The sequence below is a fragment of the Trachurus japonicus genome, chromosome 8 (assembly GCF_045865225.1).
Source record: "Trachurus japonicus isolate A0001 chromosome 8, Traja_1.0".
NCBI lineage: Eukaryota > Metazoa > Chordata > Actinopteri > Carangiformes > Carangidae > Trachurus > Trachurus japonicus.
The window spans coordinates 15,833,997-15,851,024 of NC_140914.1; the positions used below are offsets into that span (position 1 = coordinate 15,833,997).

The window sequence follows — 17,028 nt, forward strand, 5'->3', positions numbered from 1 at the left end:
GGGTGCTGTGTCCTTTTGGCCATTTCTCTCTCCCTCTCTCTCTCTCTCTCATGCACAAACACACAACACACACACACGCATAGAAAGCTTATCAATTCATCAATGTGGTAAATGCGTAAAGCAACAGATTTGTTCCGGCCTGTGACGCAGCTGCCTCTGAGGAAATGACATGATGATTAAGACCATTGTGTTGGATCCCCTTTGGGAATAAATAGACAAATCTCTTGGCTGTATATAGTGTCCACTCAATTGCAGGTCTTTTAGTGGAGGGTCATAATGGAAGAGAGTACACTACCAGAAGTAATCATCTGTTCCTTTCTAAATGTCTATTGATTACCAGCTCTCATTATCACCTACACAGTGTAGGTCAGCTAAACCTTTACCATTCAATGCTATAAGGAGAATAGTATATTTTTTCTAAAGGATAAATCTAAAGACATTTTGTAATCAAAAACTAATCAAAAGGCTGAGACTGAGACATATTGACTTCTTGGATGTGATGGACATTAAAGGAAAAAAAAAATCTGCTATTTTCCCCTGTGGCAGTTGAAGCATGGGACCCTCTGGAAGTGTTATATCTAATGATCAAATTATCTCATAGCCGAGTGACCTCAGACAGGGCATAGGCTGTGACATCCTCAATTGGATGCAGTCACTGTTTCCATAGAAACTCCAACCCTTCGCAACCATTTTGTCAGTAAAACACAAAGTGACCAATAATGTCTATAGGGAAAAGAAATAGCCCGGTGCATTTAACCTAAATTGAAAATAATTACTTCAATAAAATCATACTGCTTGTGTTCATAAAATGTCCAAGTCTGTAATTTCTCCCCTCCAACCATCCAATATTTATCAGCATAATTTCACTGAAAGGATGTGTCATTATAAAGATGCTGCCTCCCACAGGAAGTCACTGAGTTTGATCCGAGAAGAAGATGTGACAAGCCTGAGCAGTTTATTCATAAGAGCTGCCCCTGATGTAGCAAGGTATTAATCAAACATTTTAAGGGAAAAAAAAGGTTTAGTACTGAAACACTGCCATTTGAGATAGGAAGAGACAGAGTGGCACAGCAGATGACGAATGAAGACAAGATAGGAAGTTAAAGAGATGATTCATGTGGGAATACTGTACAGGAAACTTTTTGCAATTATTTTTCTTGTCTGTTGGCAGTTTGCAATGTCTCCTATTCTTTCTCATCCAGAAATCCAACAGCTTCTCATCACAATTGATCTTTATTACGACACCAACATTTGGACTTCATTTTAATTTAATTTTGTTTGTGATTTCATTTGACTTCCAAGCCAGACATGTGTGTGATTTCCATCTACACCTGTCTCCAGCAGTTGTAATAGGGAAGAACCGAAAAGTAATTCCATCCTACTACAAAGGTACGATTTGGAGCCAATTGCTGGCAATGACTCATCAAATACACAGATGCTGTTAATCAGGAATTTAGATGATAAATAGAGTAATCAGAACCCAGTATGGCTCAAATCCAGACTTCATAATATCATGCTTTGCTGCCTGGTGCAAATTAAACTGATGTCAATTTTGTATAATTCAAAGTATGATAAAAAGCCAAACAGCTCTTGGGTCTGAAGCCAAGTCCTGGAGATTGGGAGGCGGATGAGTTGCTCCCATCTGGTTTCCTGTAATCTCTGCTGACCCTAGCAATCCAACTGACCACTTCCACCCCATCTGCACTTTGCCCCTGCGCTGGCCTCCCCACCCTTTGCTCAGACCTTCCCTCCACACCCATAGCCGATTCCCAGCAAAGTTACCTGAAAATGTTTCATTTAATTGTATTTTATTACCCTTTTACCCATCCAACTCAGAAATATTTTCATGTCAAAAACACGCAGAGTGTCTTTGTGGGAAGTTTGCCTCTTTTATAACTTTGCCAGTAGGGGGTGTCATTCGTTCTGCTCGACACTGCGCCACTGCTTTGGTTGTTTTCTGAACAACCAAAGCATCCCACATGTCACTGGGTATCTGACTTCCAAGCTGGCAGGGCAGCACATGGCAATGTGTCTATATATACAGCATCGAAAATTTCAAGAACAGCGGATGCTCAGGTGCTCTCATCAGGCAAAGTTTTTTTAATGTTCAATATTAATGGAAGTGCAGTTGCATTTGCGCACCATTCAAAAATAGAGTCAAAACAGTGTTAGTCTATTGTCTTCATCTGTCAACATTTACTCCCCCATCTCTTTGGGAGCGTTTCCTCAAGGTACAAACATCACAGACCATGGTGTTCATGTAACATTTAATACAGCAGTTAATGTACACATATGTAGAAATATACAGTACAAATATAAAATAGTTGTATATACAGCACCAAATATTAGAGAGCACGCAAACAAATATAATTTGTGTCACTAACTGAAGTGACGAACAGCATTGGCAGACAGCAAGGCTGTCTCCTGGGTGAGGGATATTTTTCCCCCGCAGCAGAGAGGTAGATTTTCCCTTTTATGTTTCAGAAGGCAGAAGGGAAATCACTTCACATCTCTAACAAACATATTCTGGTCACCTGCCAGCATTTTCTAGTGACAACACGCTGAAACAATACAGTTTGAAAATTAGCAAGTACAATATGCAACCACAATGTACTAGGCTGCATAGTAAAATGTGTACTATACATGTGAAAACTGCATTGATAAACATGCCAAAATTCAGGGTAGAGTATAAGAGTTAGTAAGAGTGTGAGTAATTGTGTGTTTTTTGCTCGCTCTGTTTCTCACCCTATCACTCCTTTCTCTTTCTTTCTCACAGCCACAGATGACGAACATCTTTCTCTGAGGAAAAAGACAAACACCATATGTGACTAGGCAGCCCACACTTAATGATGGTGTCAGTGTTCAATTTCACCTCTACCCATCTACACTCGCTGGACTACCACAAACACTAACCCAACAGGTCTGAAGATAGCAGAGACAGGCAGATTAAAAAACGAGACAGCCTGCTATGTTGATACCGCAATAATCTAATGTAATGTAATCCCAGGGCTTTCTCTCTTGTCACATCGTTGAGAGGATACCACTGCACTGAGCCAAAAAAAAACATACTCATAAATACTCTTTATGAGCATTTTCTCTCATGTCTACTTTGCCATTGCCGAGTTGTACTGCTCTGTTCATGGTGGCTGACTGCATCTAACCACAAGGATGGCTCCTTATACTTGCACGTAACAGTGAAAGGATGAATTTCTGGGTTCTGCTTTTGTCTTCCACCATTACCTCCTCATTTTACTCCTCCTTCCCCTTTAAACTAACCAGCTGACAATCAGTATGCAGCAGAACACCTAAGTGCACACAGTGAGCTGTTAAAGGGTGGGAGAATGGTCTAATCCATTGGCTGTCTATTGAAGCAGGCAGGCAATCGCAACCTTGTAATTGGCAACTGGCTTTCAGGACAGTCTTTGGCATTGTGTGGTAACTGCTACCCCTGAATGCATTGACACATTTTACTCTGCAACAAGCGTCACTAGTCTGGTATAGCCAGAATTGATTAAACAGTGATCAGTGATAGTACTTAAAGGTAAAGAAATGCTAGTCCAAAGTCTAGACTCCTTTCAGTTTATATACATTCCCCTTGCATGTTTTTTTTCCACTGTACGTTACATTCAGTGACAGAAAAAGAATGTTTAAGACAAGAATAAAATGCCTTTGTGTATCTCATCCTCTGAGACCACACGCCCACAGAAAGCACCTATTCACAGCTGTGGAGCTGAGTGCAGCTACATTCAGCAGCTCTCTCTCAAAGAAAAAGCATAGGAAAGGGAAACCCCAGCGTCACTTCGAGCACAAACAGTAATCAGTATTCAAAAGCGTACAGCCTTGTACCATATTTTCAGACGGACAGGGGGATTTTCCACTTGCTCTCAGTAAATGTCCTTTCCACTTGTAAAAATTCATCCACTTTCTTTGGAACAGAGAGAAAATTAAATATTTGTGGACTTATTGGTCTCACATTTAATTGAAATTGTGGCTGTAGACTCTTCCTCCTGGGCTATATCACAATAGGTAGATGAGGTGCATTAAGTCAAAAACTGGGGATGTAGAATGGAATATGGGATGGATGAGGAGAGTGATGTTGGGGTAAAGAGAGAGAGCGCGAGAGAGCAAGGGGGGAAACTGTCAGGAGTTCAGATGGAAACGGTTGAATGCGACAGAGCCTTTTTCCATGAGTGCTTGCTCAAGGCACCAAGTGGGAGGGGCCACAGGGGAGCAGGATCAGTCAAAGTGTCCCTGCAGTGGCATGTCCCCTCGGGCAGTGTCCTTCAATAATCCTGGCCTGCCCAACTGTGGAGTTGGGGTGCCCCACGTAGACACAAGGCTGGGCATAAATGCCCGCATTGACAGGAGGGCAATAAGTCAGGCAGAAAGTTAGTGTCACACTCCTCTCTTGGAAGCTACAAAAGGCCCCTGAAGAGTGTGTTGCTTTAATAAACAATTCTCTTTCTTGGCATGGACATGGCCATGTGTGCAAATCATTGCTTTCTTCAAAAGTTTACCAGAATCTTTCTTTGAGCACAGACAAAAAAAACCTTCCACTTCTCCAGAAGGTCCTCTGCCCTCTCCAGCTCATCGTCCACACAGATGCCAGTAAGATCCTGCTGGACTCAAGTTCCACTCTCCCATTGCGTAAAAAAAGCCCCCAACACATTGCTGCGGTGTCACAGGACGAGTGAATGACGCTGGCCGCTGACGCTGGTGCGTTGCTCTTTCAGCTGGGTATCAGGTTGCCGTCTTTGGCCCACTTCTGGCCTCTTGGAGAGTCACCTGTCCTGGCAGGAGGAATGCTGTGACTGACGTGCCTAGTGACGCCAGCATTGACTCCGGCAGCAGCTCTGCATAGCGTGTTAGGTGTCTGCGCGAGCTCACACTGGGACTGCTTGTGCATATGTGAGTGAGGACTGCGAGGGCCATGTATCCGTGCGTGTAAATATGCATGCAGTGCGCAGTGCATATTTGTGTGTGTCTCCTCTGAGGTTGTTTTGACACTGGACACCTGCTGTCTGATGATAAAAGAGGCATTGGTGATCCCTCCTTGCCAATCCAAAATGGTCCAAACCTTACAGACTAAACAGATCCTCAACATCCTGTTTATCTGTCCTTCCACTCTCTATGATTTCTCAGCCCTCTTCACGAGCTGAGCCAAACTTTGATAAAGAATAGAGGGGATTTGGCACAGGGAGGAGGTGAGCCCTTGAGCTCCCGACCCTGGGTATGTCTCTACTTTCAAGTTCCTGTAACTTTTTTTCCCTGTGTGCTTCACAGGGGACACTGCTCAGAGGTAAATGAACCTCCCTCTTTCTTTTTCCTTCTCTTCTTCTTATGGACAGTCCAACAGGCCGTGGCCATCAGCAACAGCAAAAGACCCATGACAAGTAGCACCACCGACACCACTTTAGTCTGCGGCAGATCATTATAGGTGTAGGTCACTCCCGTCCCTGCTACACCAATGACCAAAGAGATGATTCCAAAGGGAAAGATGCAGCGGTACCAGGACTTCTCCATGCCTCCAGTGGCCTGGGACAGACGCTCCAGAGAGGAGAGCACCTCGGGTACTTTGGGTCCACCAGCCTCCAGGGCCTGGCCCTCCTGCCCCGAGTTGTTCTGGGGCTGAGGTTGGCACGCCAGGTGGCCTGTTGTACAGCCCATCCTGATGGTGTGGGCTGATGGATCCTCCTGAATCCAGGCTGCAGTGTTGGTCTCCTGGATCACGCTTGTAGTCAGCTCTGGCCTGGAGAAACAGAGAGAGACAGACAAAGGCAGGGAGAGAGAAAGAAAGGAGAAGGAGGTCTATATGAGACCGGAGAGAAATGACTGGAGCTGGAATGGCTGGAGCGTGTCAGATGAAGGCTTCTAAGTCAGCGCTGAAATCCACTCACACTTTCCCCTTCTCTCCCTCCCACTCTGGCTGTTTCTCTCTACACTGTCTGTTGGCTCTCTGGCAGCACATTGTACACTCTGCTGAACGTAGTGATGGGGGATATATAAAGGACCAGAAGGGGAGGAGCTAGGGAGGAAAAAATGGGGAAGTCCAAGTGCTCTGATTGGCCTTATTTTGTGTGACGTCAAACATTGAAGCTGGGAGAATAGGGGCTGATGTAGCACAGGAAGGGGGAGGGGAGAAGAGTTAACTGCTCCCTCTTGCCTTCATCTCCCCATCACTGCCTCCCAGTTGCAATCTCTTTTTTTTTATTGTCGTGGTTGTTTTTTGTTTCCCTACAGTATAAAAACCTCTCCTGGGTAATAAAGAAACCTGCTGTTGTCTGGAAATCCTCAGCATATCTGACTGAAAAGCTACTTTTTCCTTAATGGAAGCAGTGGCGCCTCATCCCACACTGCAACAGCACAGATGTGTTACCTCCATATGGCTGTTACACAGTAATGGTGCTAGTGCTGCACCCCACCAGATCTTGCGTGGACAATACATCCACATCAATCAGATATCCTACAACCACCCACACAGACCTCTGTTAAAGTGCAAGCAGACACCTTAACACACTGATTTGTAGGAAAACATTCATTCTATAATGGAAGTGTAAGTATACTAATGAGTATGCCCACACCCGTGACACTCAAACAGCCCCATTCATTTCCCACCCACATACGCTGCTGGTGCCAGTCCTTTCTGAATGAAAAGCAACCTAGTAGTAATTAATCCCTTGGTATGGTCGAAGAAAATCAATCAGGGAAGCTCTCTCTCTTAAGCTTGCTAATCTTACTCCCCCAGATCTGAAAAGCTGTGTTAGGAAGGATAAAAGTGTGTGTACAGCTGAATGTCTATGTTTTTATCTTCAGGCACTATGCTGGATTTACTGGGGCAACATCTTATCTTCTGTTTTCTTTCCCAGCTCCTTTGAAAATTGAAAACTATGAACTTGATATTGACTATGGCAATTTGATGCCACTGGAGTTACAATGTGAAGATATGCTGAGGTTTCAAGTGTATCCAAGGTTGTACATGTGTAATGAGACAACAAGCTTCTTTCAAATACATGAAAGTTATACCCCACAAAAATAGATTTAGACCACATATGACATCTTAGGTTGTAAAAGAGCAAAGATGTAGGTGAAGGACAACACAGCAACCACCAAGTCTTGATTATGGGTTTTAAAAGCAACTTATAAAACCCCTGCATGACTTCAGCTTAGCAACAGGTTTTTCCCATTTGAATTAAATGAAAGGACTGTAGCTCTTTAAAGACCACAGGGTACCCATTATCAGATCAAGAGATGCTTAATGCTCTCATATAAATGCCTGGCATGCTTCTGTCTGCACAGGACAACTGTATTCTGTACCTTTACAGAAAAGACAACGTAACAGAGTCTTTGGAATTGCGCAATGGTTGAGAAAATTAATAAAACCTACAGCAGCATCTAACTATTAATCACCCTGATTTAAGAATCTGTGCTGTGCAGAGCTGTAGTTGAAAAAAAGTAGAGGGAAAAAAAGGGAAAGTGAGGAATGTGTTTGTGAGGGCTTGGGTGCAAGAGAAAAGAGATGCTCAGGAGAAATAAGCATTTGAAGGAGAAGTGGATTCTTGGTAGCACTGTTCGGTTTCTGTGGATCTGTTCTTGGACCCAAGTGTTCCAGTGGACCATGGCTAAAAAAAAAAAGTGAAAACTAAAAGGGTGAAACAAGTGAACAAGTAGGAAGGAATGTGTATGACAAAGAAGAGGCTGTTCATCTCTGTTATTCCCTGTGAGCGTGTGTGACATACAGCTGTACTGCCACGGAAAAGGGAATGAAGCTTCTTCCATGGAAAGTAAAATTTCTTTGGATCTTCCATTATGAGACAAAAAGAGGCGTGAGAAATATGGGACAAAGGCGTGAGACATGGATAACCTGGGCAGGGCCAGGCCATGGTGGTGGGAGTGGAAAAGCTCTGTTGGTGACAGCCAGAACCAGGCAGCAGCTGATGTATGCAGGTCACAGGAAGGCTGAGTTGCGTAGGCGCCACTCCCACCGGACCCTTTGTGTGGTGTTGACGTGATCTCAAGGATGCTTCCCTGCCTCCTCCTTTACTCCTTTCACACAGACTGATCCAAGACTATATGGGCGGACCAGGATCCTGCAGCACGTTGCTACAGTCCCATACAGATGACTTGGCTGCAGTCCACGGGGAGTGAGAAACTGGTGGTGTTGGAACAGTAAAGCCTTGGGAACATGTGTGTGTACATCTCGGTTAAGTCAGGAGCAGTTGTTTGAATTAAAGTGCTCTTGTTATTTAAGCTGCAAGTAGTCCTTTCCTTTTCATGTTTTTCTTTTTATTCTCTCTTTCTCCTCAGGGAAACATGCCATTTCCAGCTTGCGACATACAGGGAGCTGGGCCCCCAAAGTGCATTGTCTCTGTGACTCAGCCAGCTTTGGGTGTGCGTGTCCCCGCGTTTGTGTGTCCATAAGGGCTGGTGCAGCAGGGCTCAAACACCCACGTCCTGCTGTGTGAACCCAGCGCCACCTGTCGCCCAGTCTGGCACAGGCTGTGCCATCCACACGTCATCTGTGGGCACGAGCCTTTTCGGCCGCTCCAAGCCCTCCTGCATCTCACATCCACCCTCACATCACATTTGGGATGCGCAAAAACAAGACATCCAATTTTCGCAGACCGCAGACATGTAGTATTCGCCCCATATGTGTTATCTATCATTCACTGTATGCCAGATTATACAAGCCCAGAATGGAAGTCAGATACATCATATGGAGAAATACTATGGTGAGAAAAAAAAATGACTTATGCAGCAGTAATAACTAAACAAGTGGTTAACATTTGTCACCTGCTGGTGAGTTCTGTGGTCACCTCTTCTGTGAGATGGGTGCCACCTGCTGGAAGACTCCTTTAGGGCAGGCTTTTCAATGGCATGTCACTAAGTATAAATAATTGGCGTCTAGAGGGTTATGTAGTAAAAATTATTAATTTAAATATTATACAATCATCAAAATAGAATTCAACCACAAGAAAAAAAACTATAATGTTCAAAATATTAATGAGACCAACTGAAAATACAGGCAATAAAACGTATGAACATCATCATTTTATAGCAGATACATAGCAGCAGCAGATACACATACATACATACAAATTCATTAACCCTTTCCAGTGAAAATCATGTCTCTCCAAATCCAGTGCAGTCTCCGTTAATGGGTTTTCTTTCCCTGAAGCTAAACACACCATTTAAAACCGGTTTATAGAGATAACTGTATCTATATGATTGTCGTAGGACAGTGATTAAATTATGACTATTCAAAGAATAAAAGATGATTAAAAACCACGAAGTTGGTTTTCTTTCAGCCAGTCAGGTTGCTACCTGGCATCGGAGACTGAATAAATGAAGTCATAGCACACAGATTTTTCACAGTAATGACCAAAACCTTTGATTTGCAGACAAATATACTCATGTGTTACCACTTTGTTAGGAACACCTCTTTAGACTCAAAATAACCCTTAATTAATGTATTTGTGAACAATGTCACGGTGGTGTTGCACTGAACTAAATTATACTGAGAGGTGTTTTTATGTATGCAATTACTGCAAGACAGAGTAACTCATAAACTGGTAACTCTGGTAACTGGTCACGCAGGCTCAGAGTCCTGAACAATGGCAGGGAAATGCTGCCCACCTTCACCGAGCAGAGAGTACATGTCTCTTAGCACACCAGCGTTGGGACATCCAGGCCCGGGTGCTATAGCTGAGAACTGAGGGGACAGAGCGTCCAACAGCGCCTGTCACATAGAAGAAAAGACAGTCAGCACATTATTTCTTGGTAGTTGATGAGTCCTACTCCACAGATTATCACGATCTGGTGTACGATGTACTTAATGGGTAATTCAATCAGCTGGTTGAAGAATACAGCCTGTACCTGCTCGAGGTTAATCTCTTGTCGCAGCAGTGCCACCCGCATCCTCAGCCTCTCCAGCTCTTGCAGCTGCGCCTCTGTTGTGTAGGTTACAGTCAGGGGTAGGGGTGCGATCGTCCCATCTTCCCACACACTAGTTGCCCCAGTTGGGCAAAGACAACCTCCCTCTGGCCTCCATCGATCCCATGCTTCCCACTCTAACGGAAAATACGGTTATTTTTAGACCGTGAGCGTGAGCAACCGTACCCTAAAACGTTTTCTGCTTCGCTGCTTCAGCTTTAAATAGCTAGGCCCTTGCCTAGCCACGTCAGGATAGACGGCTTTAAAACCCCACCGTCACAGGGAAGGGGATCTGTCGAGGCCAAGGAAAGTACTGATCTGACACCGAGGTTTCACTGCAGCTCTGTTTTCATTTTCCATATGCCAAGATGGAGAGGCCGCATTAGCTCATTAGCACGCTACATTCATCTCAATCATTTTTCGAATACTGTTAAAATGCAATAAACGATAAATCCCTTGCTGGAAAATAAAAACGCTCTGAAATAAAATACTCATGTGATATTGGATGTGAGATGCAAGACTGGATGCGTATGGTCCCTTCATCACATGGAGTTAGAAATGATGAGAAAAACATCTCTCACACTGGCTTTAGTTTTGCTGCACTGGAGCTATGACTGGTAAACATAAACAAAACACCCTCCTGAAGGTGATACAGTCATTTGAGTGATGCGAATGGAAAATCTCTGGGCATTCAGCTTCATTATACTTATATCATTGGAGGTGATGGAAATTCTAACATGTAACATACTATAGTTACTGAGTGAGTGATACCCTGACACCCAAACATGATCATTCAAACACAGCTGGGTAATCGGAGTCAAACACGGGGTCATGTTTTCTCCAGCAATGTCCTCTTTATTATGCAAGTCTGTGAGCTGGAATAAATAATTTGAATAATGTTTTCCCCGCTCATGAACAGTCACACTGACATCCAATTTGTTTGGGAGGAAAAAATGCATAGTTTGTAAGTGAAGATTATATGATGGAAACAAGATTCCTACCTTGTTTCACTTGGTCTGCAAAGTTCTGGAGCTCTGAAGTCATCTGTAGCCTCTCATGGGCCGTGTAGGAGTCATATTTGTTTTTCTTACCACCTGGATAGATATAAATAATAGTTTAAAAAAAAAAAAAAAAATACAGTCACAAAATCCGAATTGCTGCGACGAGAGATGTTTACTTTAGTTGCACTTTGTTAATCAGTCTCATGGTTGCAGTAACTCTTCTTTTTACAATTACAGACAATGTTCAAATGCTCAGTGGGGCGTCACTGGCAGAGGAAAGGCTCAACACTCGCATATGAATTTAAATAGCTCTCACAGAGTCACTTCCTGCCAACTCCCTGAGCAGCTTCTTCCCAAATTATCATCTTCTCACCCACATAATTGTGTCATCAAAGTACTTTATTTTTCCACATTCCTCTGCTCTTGATTGTGTGCTTTTTGCATGTGTAACTCACCCTGCTCTGTGGCTGCTTCTGGAGTCAATTTGGCCAGAAGCTCTGATGTCTGATACTGGTGGATGAGGTCATGCCCTTGGTGAGTCAGCCTATCGACCAGAACTCTGGTCTGATCTGGGCTGCCACACGGCCAATCCTTAGGGAACTAAAGATCAGAGGAACATGGTCAAGGACGACACACTAGATATCGAAGCTGTTCAGAGTAATCAAAGTGTCTTATTCAGATTATTATCGTGCAGCTAGGCACTGGTATATTACTAAGCATGGAATTCTAACTGATCATATTTTCATGCTCAACATTACGACAGGAAAACTTGTCTGGGGTTTTCCAGCACATTTTCATGGGTTTCACTGGGGAAAGGAAGGATACCGTTGCTCTCATTCTCTCCATGAAGTGACTCCTCCCAGGCACAGGTTTCCTCTGCAGAGCCATAACCTTGTCCCACAACCTAAAGATAATGTAGACATGGAAACTTGGCTAAGGCAAAACTGGAATAAAGTTCAGCATTTCCATAAAACTAGCAAAATTATTTTGGTTACCTGCTTTGTTTGCTCCTTAGAGATTTCCACTTTGTTATCTGCTCTAAATGTATCCTGCCATAAATCAAAGGTAAACTGAATCATTATAAAATCCAACCTCTTCCAACTGAGATTGATGAATCATAGTTATCTGGTTACATAAAAAAGAAACATACTCGGTGTGTTGAGGCAACCTATGGGCTCCGGATTTGTCTGTGTGTGAGAACGGCCCTGTGTTATTTGAAGAAGGTGTGGAGATAGCTGCAGCCTTTCTCAGGTCTTCACCACTCAGTACGCTGCTCTTCACAGTCTTTTTTTTAGAGCAATCAAGAGAGGCAGATGCTAAACCAGCCTGCTGCAATTTCCTTGCCGCCTGGTGATGCACAGCACCAGCTGATGAGACAGGATGCTTCTGGATTGTGCCACTATTATTAGTGGTTTTGGAGAGTCCAGGTTTGTTGCAAGCTGAGGGTCTTGAGCCTTGTGAGGAGGATAAGGAATGTCCAGGTTTTTTGTGCTGTTTTCTGTCAAGACTGGCAGATTTAGAGGTTGATCTGATGGTTGTTTGACTTCCTTTAGATGGTGCAGATGACTGTGTCAAATGTTTTGATGTGACAACTGAAGTGCCTGGTTCCTTTTGAGATCTAGATTGCTTGTCTCTGTCTGTGTCTTTTTTAGAAGCTCCTGAGCCAGTGCGTACCCACAGGGCTTTCTCCAGCACTCGCTCAAGCAATTCTATATCTTCCCTCTCCCCTGGTGAGGTATTTGTGTCTGAAGATAGCAGCATGGAAACAAAAGGTTAGAGTTTAGTTATGTATCCAGAAACTCTTTATTTTTTATCCTATTTTCTATTATAGTAAATCTATGAATACGCACAGTTGATTCACAACACTCATGAATAGCACAATTATATTACTAAATATATATATGTACCTGTAGCAGCAGGATCTGGACATTCAGACTCATCAGAGCTTGTCTTGGGTTGTGGTATGCTGTGGAAAGAAAATCCATGTGACTACACAAATTAAGCAATCAAAAATTAAGCAAGGTTAGCACTATATACCATAATAGAAATAATGTTTCAAATCATTCATATTTATTCATTATTATTCATTTACACTTTCTTGAGAACGACTAAATATTTAGTTGACAAAAATAATCTCATCTATGATCTCTGGTGGATATTACTTCTTGATGTTAACACAAATTTATAGGTGCAAATATTGATGGATTAGTCAATGAAAAAAGAGAAAATTAATTAATTAATTAATTATTCAGCAACTATTTTGATTAATTAAAGTAATTAAGAGTCTTTGATCAATAAAAAAATGCACAAATGTTGGTGGTACCAGATTATTTACTGTGAGAATCCACTACCTTTCTCGATCCTAAAATATAATAGATTGAATATGTTTTGGTTGTGGATAGAAACCCGTAAATTTATTATCATTTTTTCTAGAACTTGAGGTTATAATGATAGTTTACACTTTTCTAATATTCAATAGAACCAAATCAGTTGGTTGAGAGCTTTCTAATCACTATTGGACAGTGTTACAGAAAATCTGTCAGGACAATGGGCATTGCAAAAAAAAAAAAAAAAAAAATGCATTTATGCAGTAATTCGTCAGAAATCCGACTTTCTATTCAATGAGCCTATTCATCCATAACCTCCACCGTGTGTGACCTTGTGATGTTCAGGGAAATACTGGGACACTAGCAGGACACGTCTAGTCGATGGTGGAAAAGGCACTGCTGGGATTCGAACCCAGGATCTCCTGTTTACTAGACAGGCGCTTTAACCAACTAAGCCACAGCGCCGATGAGTGCCACACCACAAAAACACTTAACTTATTTGTGACAGTGGCAGTTGTCAAATACTAAGTGTTCATTGTTATTTGGCAAGGATCAGCACACGGGTGAGTTAATATACTTATAACCTCCGTGATTTCAGTCAGTTTCAAAGTAACATTAGCACTAATTTGCATGAAAGATAGATCACGAAAAGCAGATACAGGAGCTACGAAAACATGACATTTAGGTATCAGCACCTATTACATATTTGTATACGTTGAGTAATCTATCTTAGGTTAAAAAAAAAAACTTTGTTTAGTAGCCTAGTTGTGTAAATGATTCATTAAATGTACAGTACTTACAAGGTCTGTAATATTTCTCTGTGGAGCCGTATACTTTCATCGATCTTCTGTTGTTCAGCTTTGCATGATTTTATAGCTTGCTCAAACACGGACAGCAGTGACATCCTATCGTGTCGTCTGGGTGGATTTATTTATCTGCCGCCCGCAACAACACAAAACAAAACAAACTCTCAAGTTTCGGGAAAATGCCAAAACTTTTTTTAAAAGGATGTGTAACGTTGCTACAGCGTCGGTTTGCGCTCCAGTATCTCCATGAGAACGTAATTTGACTCGAGCTCTTTCGTGGTGCAAACCCGCGAAATCAAACTGGTCTGATGCGGAAGTCACATTTCTTTCCCACAGCAAAGAGACTCAGCGGAGCGGAAAACAATGTGCAACCCTCCAAGAAGGTTATTATCTCGTTTAACATTCACGAACATGATAAATGTCGTATTTATTTGCAACTAGCTACGCATAATAACAAACTAGAAACGAACTTTTTTGGCTTTTTTGTCGCCGCAATGAAGTTGTCAGTTGCAGTTCTCGCGAGAAGTGCCAAAGCTCCTAAATGAAACATGATAGACACACTGCCCTTCCCACAGCAAAGAGAGTCAGCGGAAAACAATGTGCAACTCTCCAAGAAGGTTATTATCGCCATAAGACTCGTTTAACGTTCACGAACAAGATAAATGTCGTATTTATTTTCAACTAGCTACGCATAATAACAAACTAGAAACGAACTTTTTTGGCTTTGTCGCCGCAATGAAGTTGTCAGTTGCAGTTCTCGCGAGAAGTGCCAAAGCTCCTAAATTAAACATGATGTAGACACACATGCCCTTCTTGTTGGTTGCCACAACATTCATCTGTAGGCTACCATAATATGACCTCTGTTTAGGCTTTGTTTTTTTAGTTCAGGGACACTGTTACGACCAAAGAAAAAAAGAAATGACTCTGCAGACCCCATAAAATGTTTTCTCATATGTTTAATAAGGGACTCTGAATCACCTTCTGTAAATGATGAATGAGCGAATGAGCTGTTTATCATACCGTTTCAATAAGATTAATTAAAGTTTTAATATCATTCTCAAGTAGCCTGTTTAAATTTGTTTTTTGGTGTTCCTATAGAGACTGTTATTAAAAATCTGTGATAAAGCAGAAGACACATGAATAACCCAGTCTGTTGTTGATTTGGTGCTTTATGTAACATTGTAAATTACACAGAGATATATTTCCCTGTTGCTATGTCCATGAGTGATCCCCTGCATTTCTCTATGGGACGTGTTTATGTTTTTTTATGCAGCATTTGAGAGCAATCAGCACAGTGACACCACATGTGGAGTCCTCAGCATGCCAAATGTAAAATGAGATGACAAATAAACTGGCAACATGAGAATTAAAGAGGGTATGAATGTTGTTTATCTTCCCCCACCTGACTTTTTAAGACAAAATCCCTCTTTTCCATTATTGAACTGCATCATTGGCACACGGGCACTTCCCAAAGCAATTTGGTGTAATTGCAACAGCTTGCCAGCCCCCTTGGATACAAGTGAATCATCTTGTTAGCTCATCTCCCCCCCACCAGCCTCCTGTGCCACAGTAGCAGGGTGACAGGGGAAGGGGACGAGGGGCAGTCAGCTGCCCCGCCAACCAGGCATCTGATGCTACTGGCTGCCAGACAGGCTCTGAGAGTTAGACACACATACACACTACAATATACACTATGTATCACACACGCTCTCCGTCTCCCATGTTCATATGAGCATGCGTGCTTTGACACAAAACAATATACTCATAGATATTCAAGCATACTTTATACTCAGTCATGCACTGATGGACAAATCTGCTCATCAACACAAACAAAGAACCAATACATAATTCATGAACAGAATGCATGAATCATACATGCAAAACCACTGCAAAAATCATTATTAAACTATGATCTGTGATCGACAGAGCATGTTGTAAACAGGATGACATGAGGAGGAACTTGTCTCGTTTGTTTAAGACAGCCAGCCCAATGTGTTACGGTTCAACTGTGGATATGCTCTGCTTTATTTTACCTTTTCAAATCTCAGACCTTCAATTTACTTTATTCTTTAATTTTTTAAATGCATTTTCTTGAGCAGCAAACAATTGTAATTTGGTTTTGCTGTGGGCCTAAAATGCCAAATTCCTCAGTCTGATGCCCCAGTTACAGGATTTGATATATCTTTGTCATATTTTTCAAGTAGCCAATAGTGGTTTCAAGCCTGACACGTTGTATCATATGACTGAGACTAAACCTCATATGTCGGCTCTTCAGTGGTGTACACTTCAATTTCTAAATCCCAATGCACAAAACAATAAATCTGTCCCAGTTTGTTATGATCCAATCTGAACTGCTCAGTGCTCAGATTTTTATATATTTATATCTGGCTTGTATTTAGGCTAATAAAGATATTTTGCATCAAGAGGGTTTCTTTTTTCTGCCCCAAAATGACTTTATATCACTCAGCAGAGTAAGATTTACAAGATTTAACCTCAACCAGTACTGTTTACCACTTGAAAATTGAGTAAAGGGACATTACAATGTAAAAAGGCTATTTTGCTTGCCAAAAACTGTGTAATGCCATTGCTTCTGGTATTGAATGTAGAGGGATATTTTGCCCCAAAATGACTTTATATCACTCAGCACTAGCAGAAGGTTTGACCTCAACCAGTGCTTTTTACTTGAAAAGTAACAAATCATGTTGATCCAATTGAGGCCAGCAAATAATTACAGTGATCCTATCGGGGATAAGCACCTGCACCGTTATTCCCATGACCCACCGAAACTAGGAAATGCTGGGCAAGTTGACCACTTAATAATAATTGAAAAAAAAAAACTATAAAGAGAAAACAATATAAGTTAACGTAGATTCATCATTCATCCACATTAATATGAGACTCTTTTATAACCAAAAGCAAACTCCTTGGGGCCTCTTTAAAGGGATAGTATCATTTTTTGGTGGG

At 42.0% G+C, this 17,028-nt stretch overlaps 2 protein-coding genes and 1 non-coding gene across 3 annotated transcripts; all 3 read right to left on the reverse strand.

Moving 5' to 3' along the window:
- Positions 1–5,020: 5,020 nt before the first annotated feature.
- On the reverse strand, positions 5,021–6,072 carry LOC146982932 (uncharacterized). Its single transcript, XM_085784208.1, has 2 exons — positions 5,898–6,072; positions 5,021–5,749 (listed from the first exon to the last, which is right to left on the reverse strand). The coding sequence occupies exons 1-2, from the start codon at positions 5,966–5,968 to the stop codon at positions 5,278–5,280; spliced, it is 543 nt and encodes a 180-aa protein (XP_085640334.1). The 5' UTR covers positions 5,969–6,072; the 3' UTR covers positions 5,021–5,277.
- Positions 6,073–9,274: 3,202 nt separating this feature from the next.
- Positions 9,275–14,306, reverse strand: tedc2 (tubulin epsilon and delta complex 2). Its single transcript, XM_085784209.1, has 10 exons — positions 14,059–14,306; positions 12,839–12,897; positions 12,082–12,676; positions 11,927–11,980; positions 11,757–11,835; positions 11,387–11,531; positions 10,932–11,024; positions 9,874–10,067; positions 9,575–9,736; positions 9,275–9,542 (listed from the first exon to the last, which is right to left on the reverse strand). Exons 1-9 carry the CDS (start codon positions 14,160–14,162, stop codon positions 9,587–9,589), a joined length of 1,473 nt encoding a protein of 490 aa, XP_085640335.1. The 5' UTR covers positions 14,163–14,306; the 3' UTR covers positions 9,275–9,542; positions 9,575–9,586.
- On the reverse strand, positions 13,650–13,723 carry trnat-agu (transfer RNA threonine (anticodon AGU)). Its single transcript has one exon. It is a non-coding gene; the product is annotated as a tRNA-Thr (tRNA).
- Positions 14,307–17,028: the final 2,722 nt, after the last annotated feature.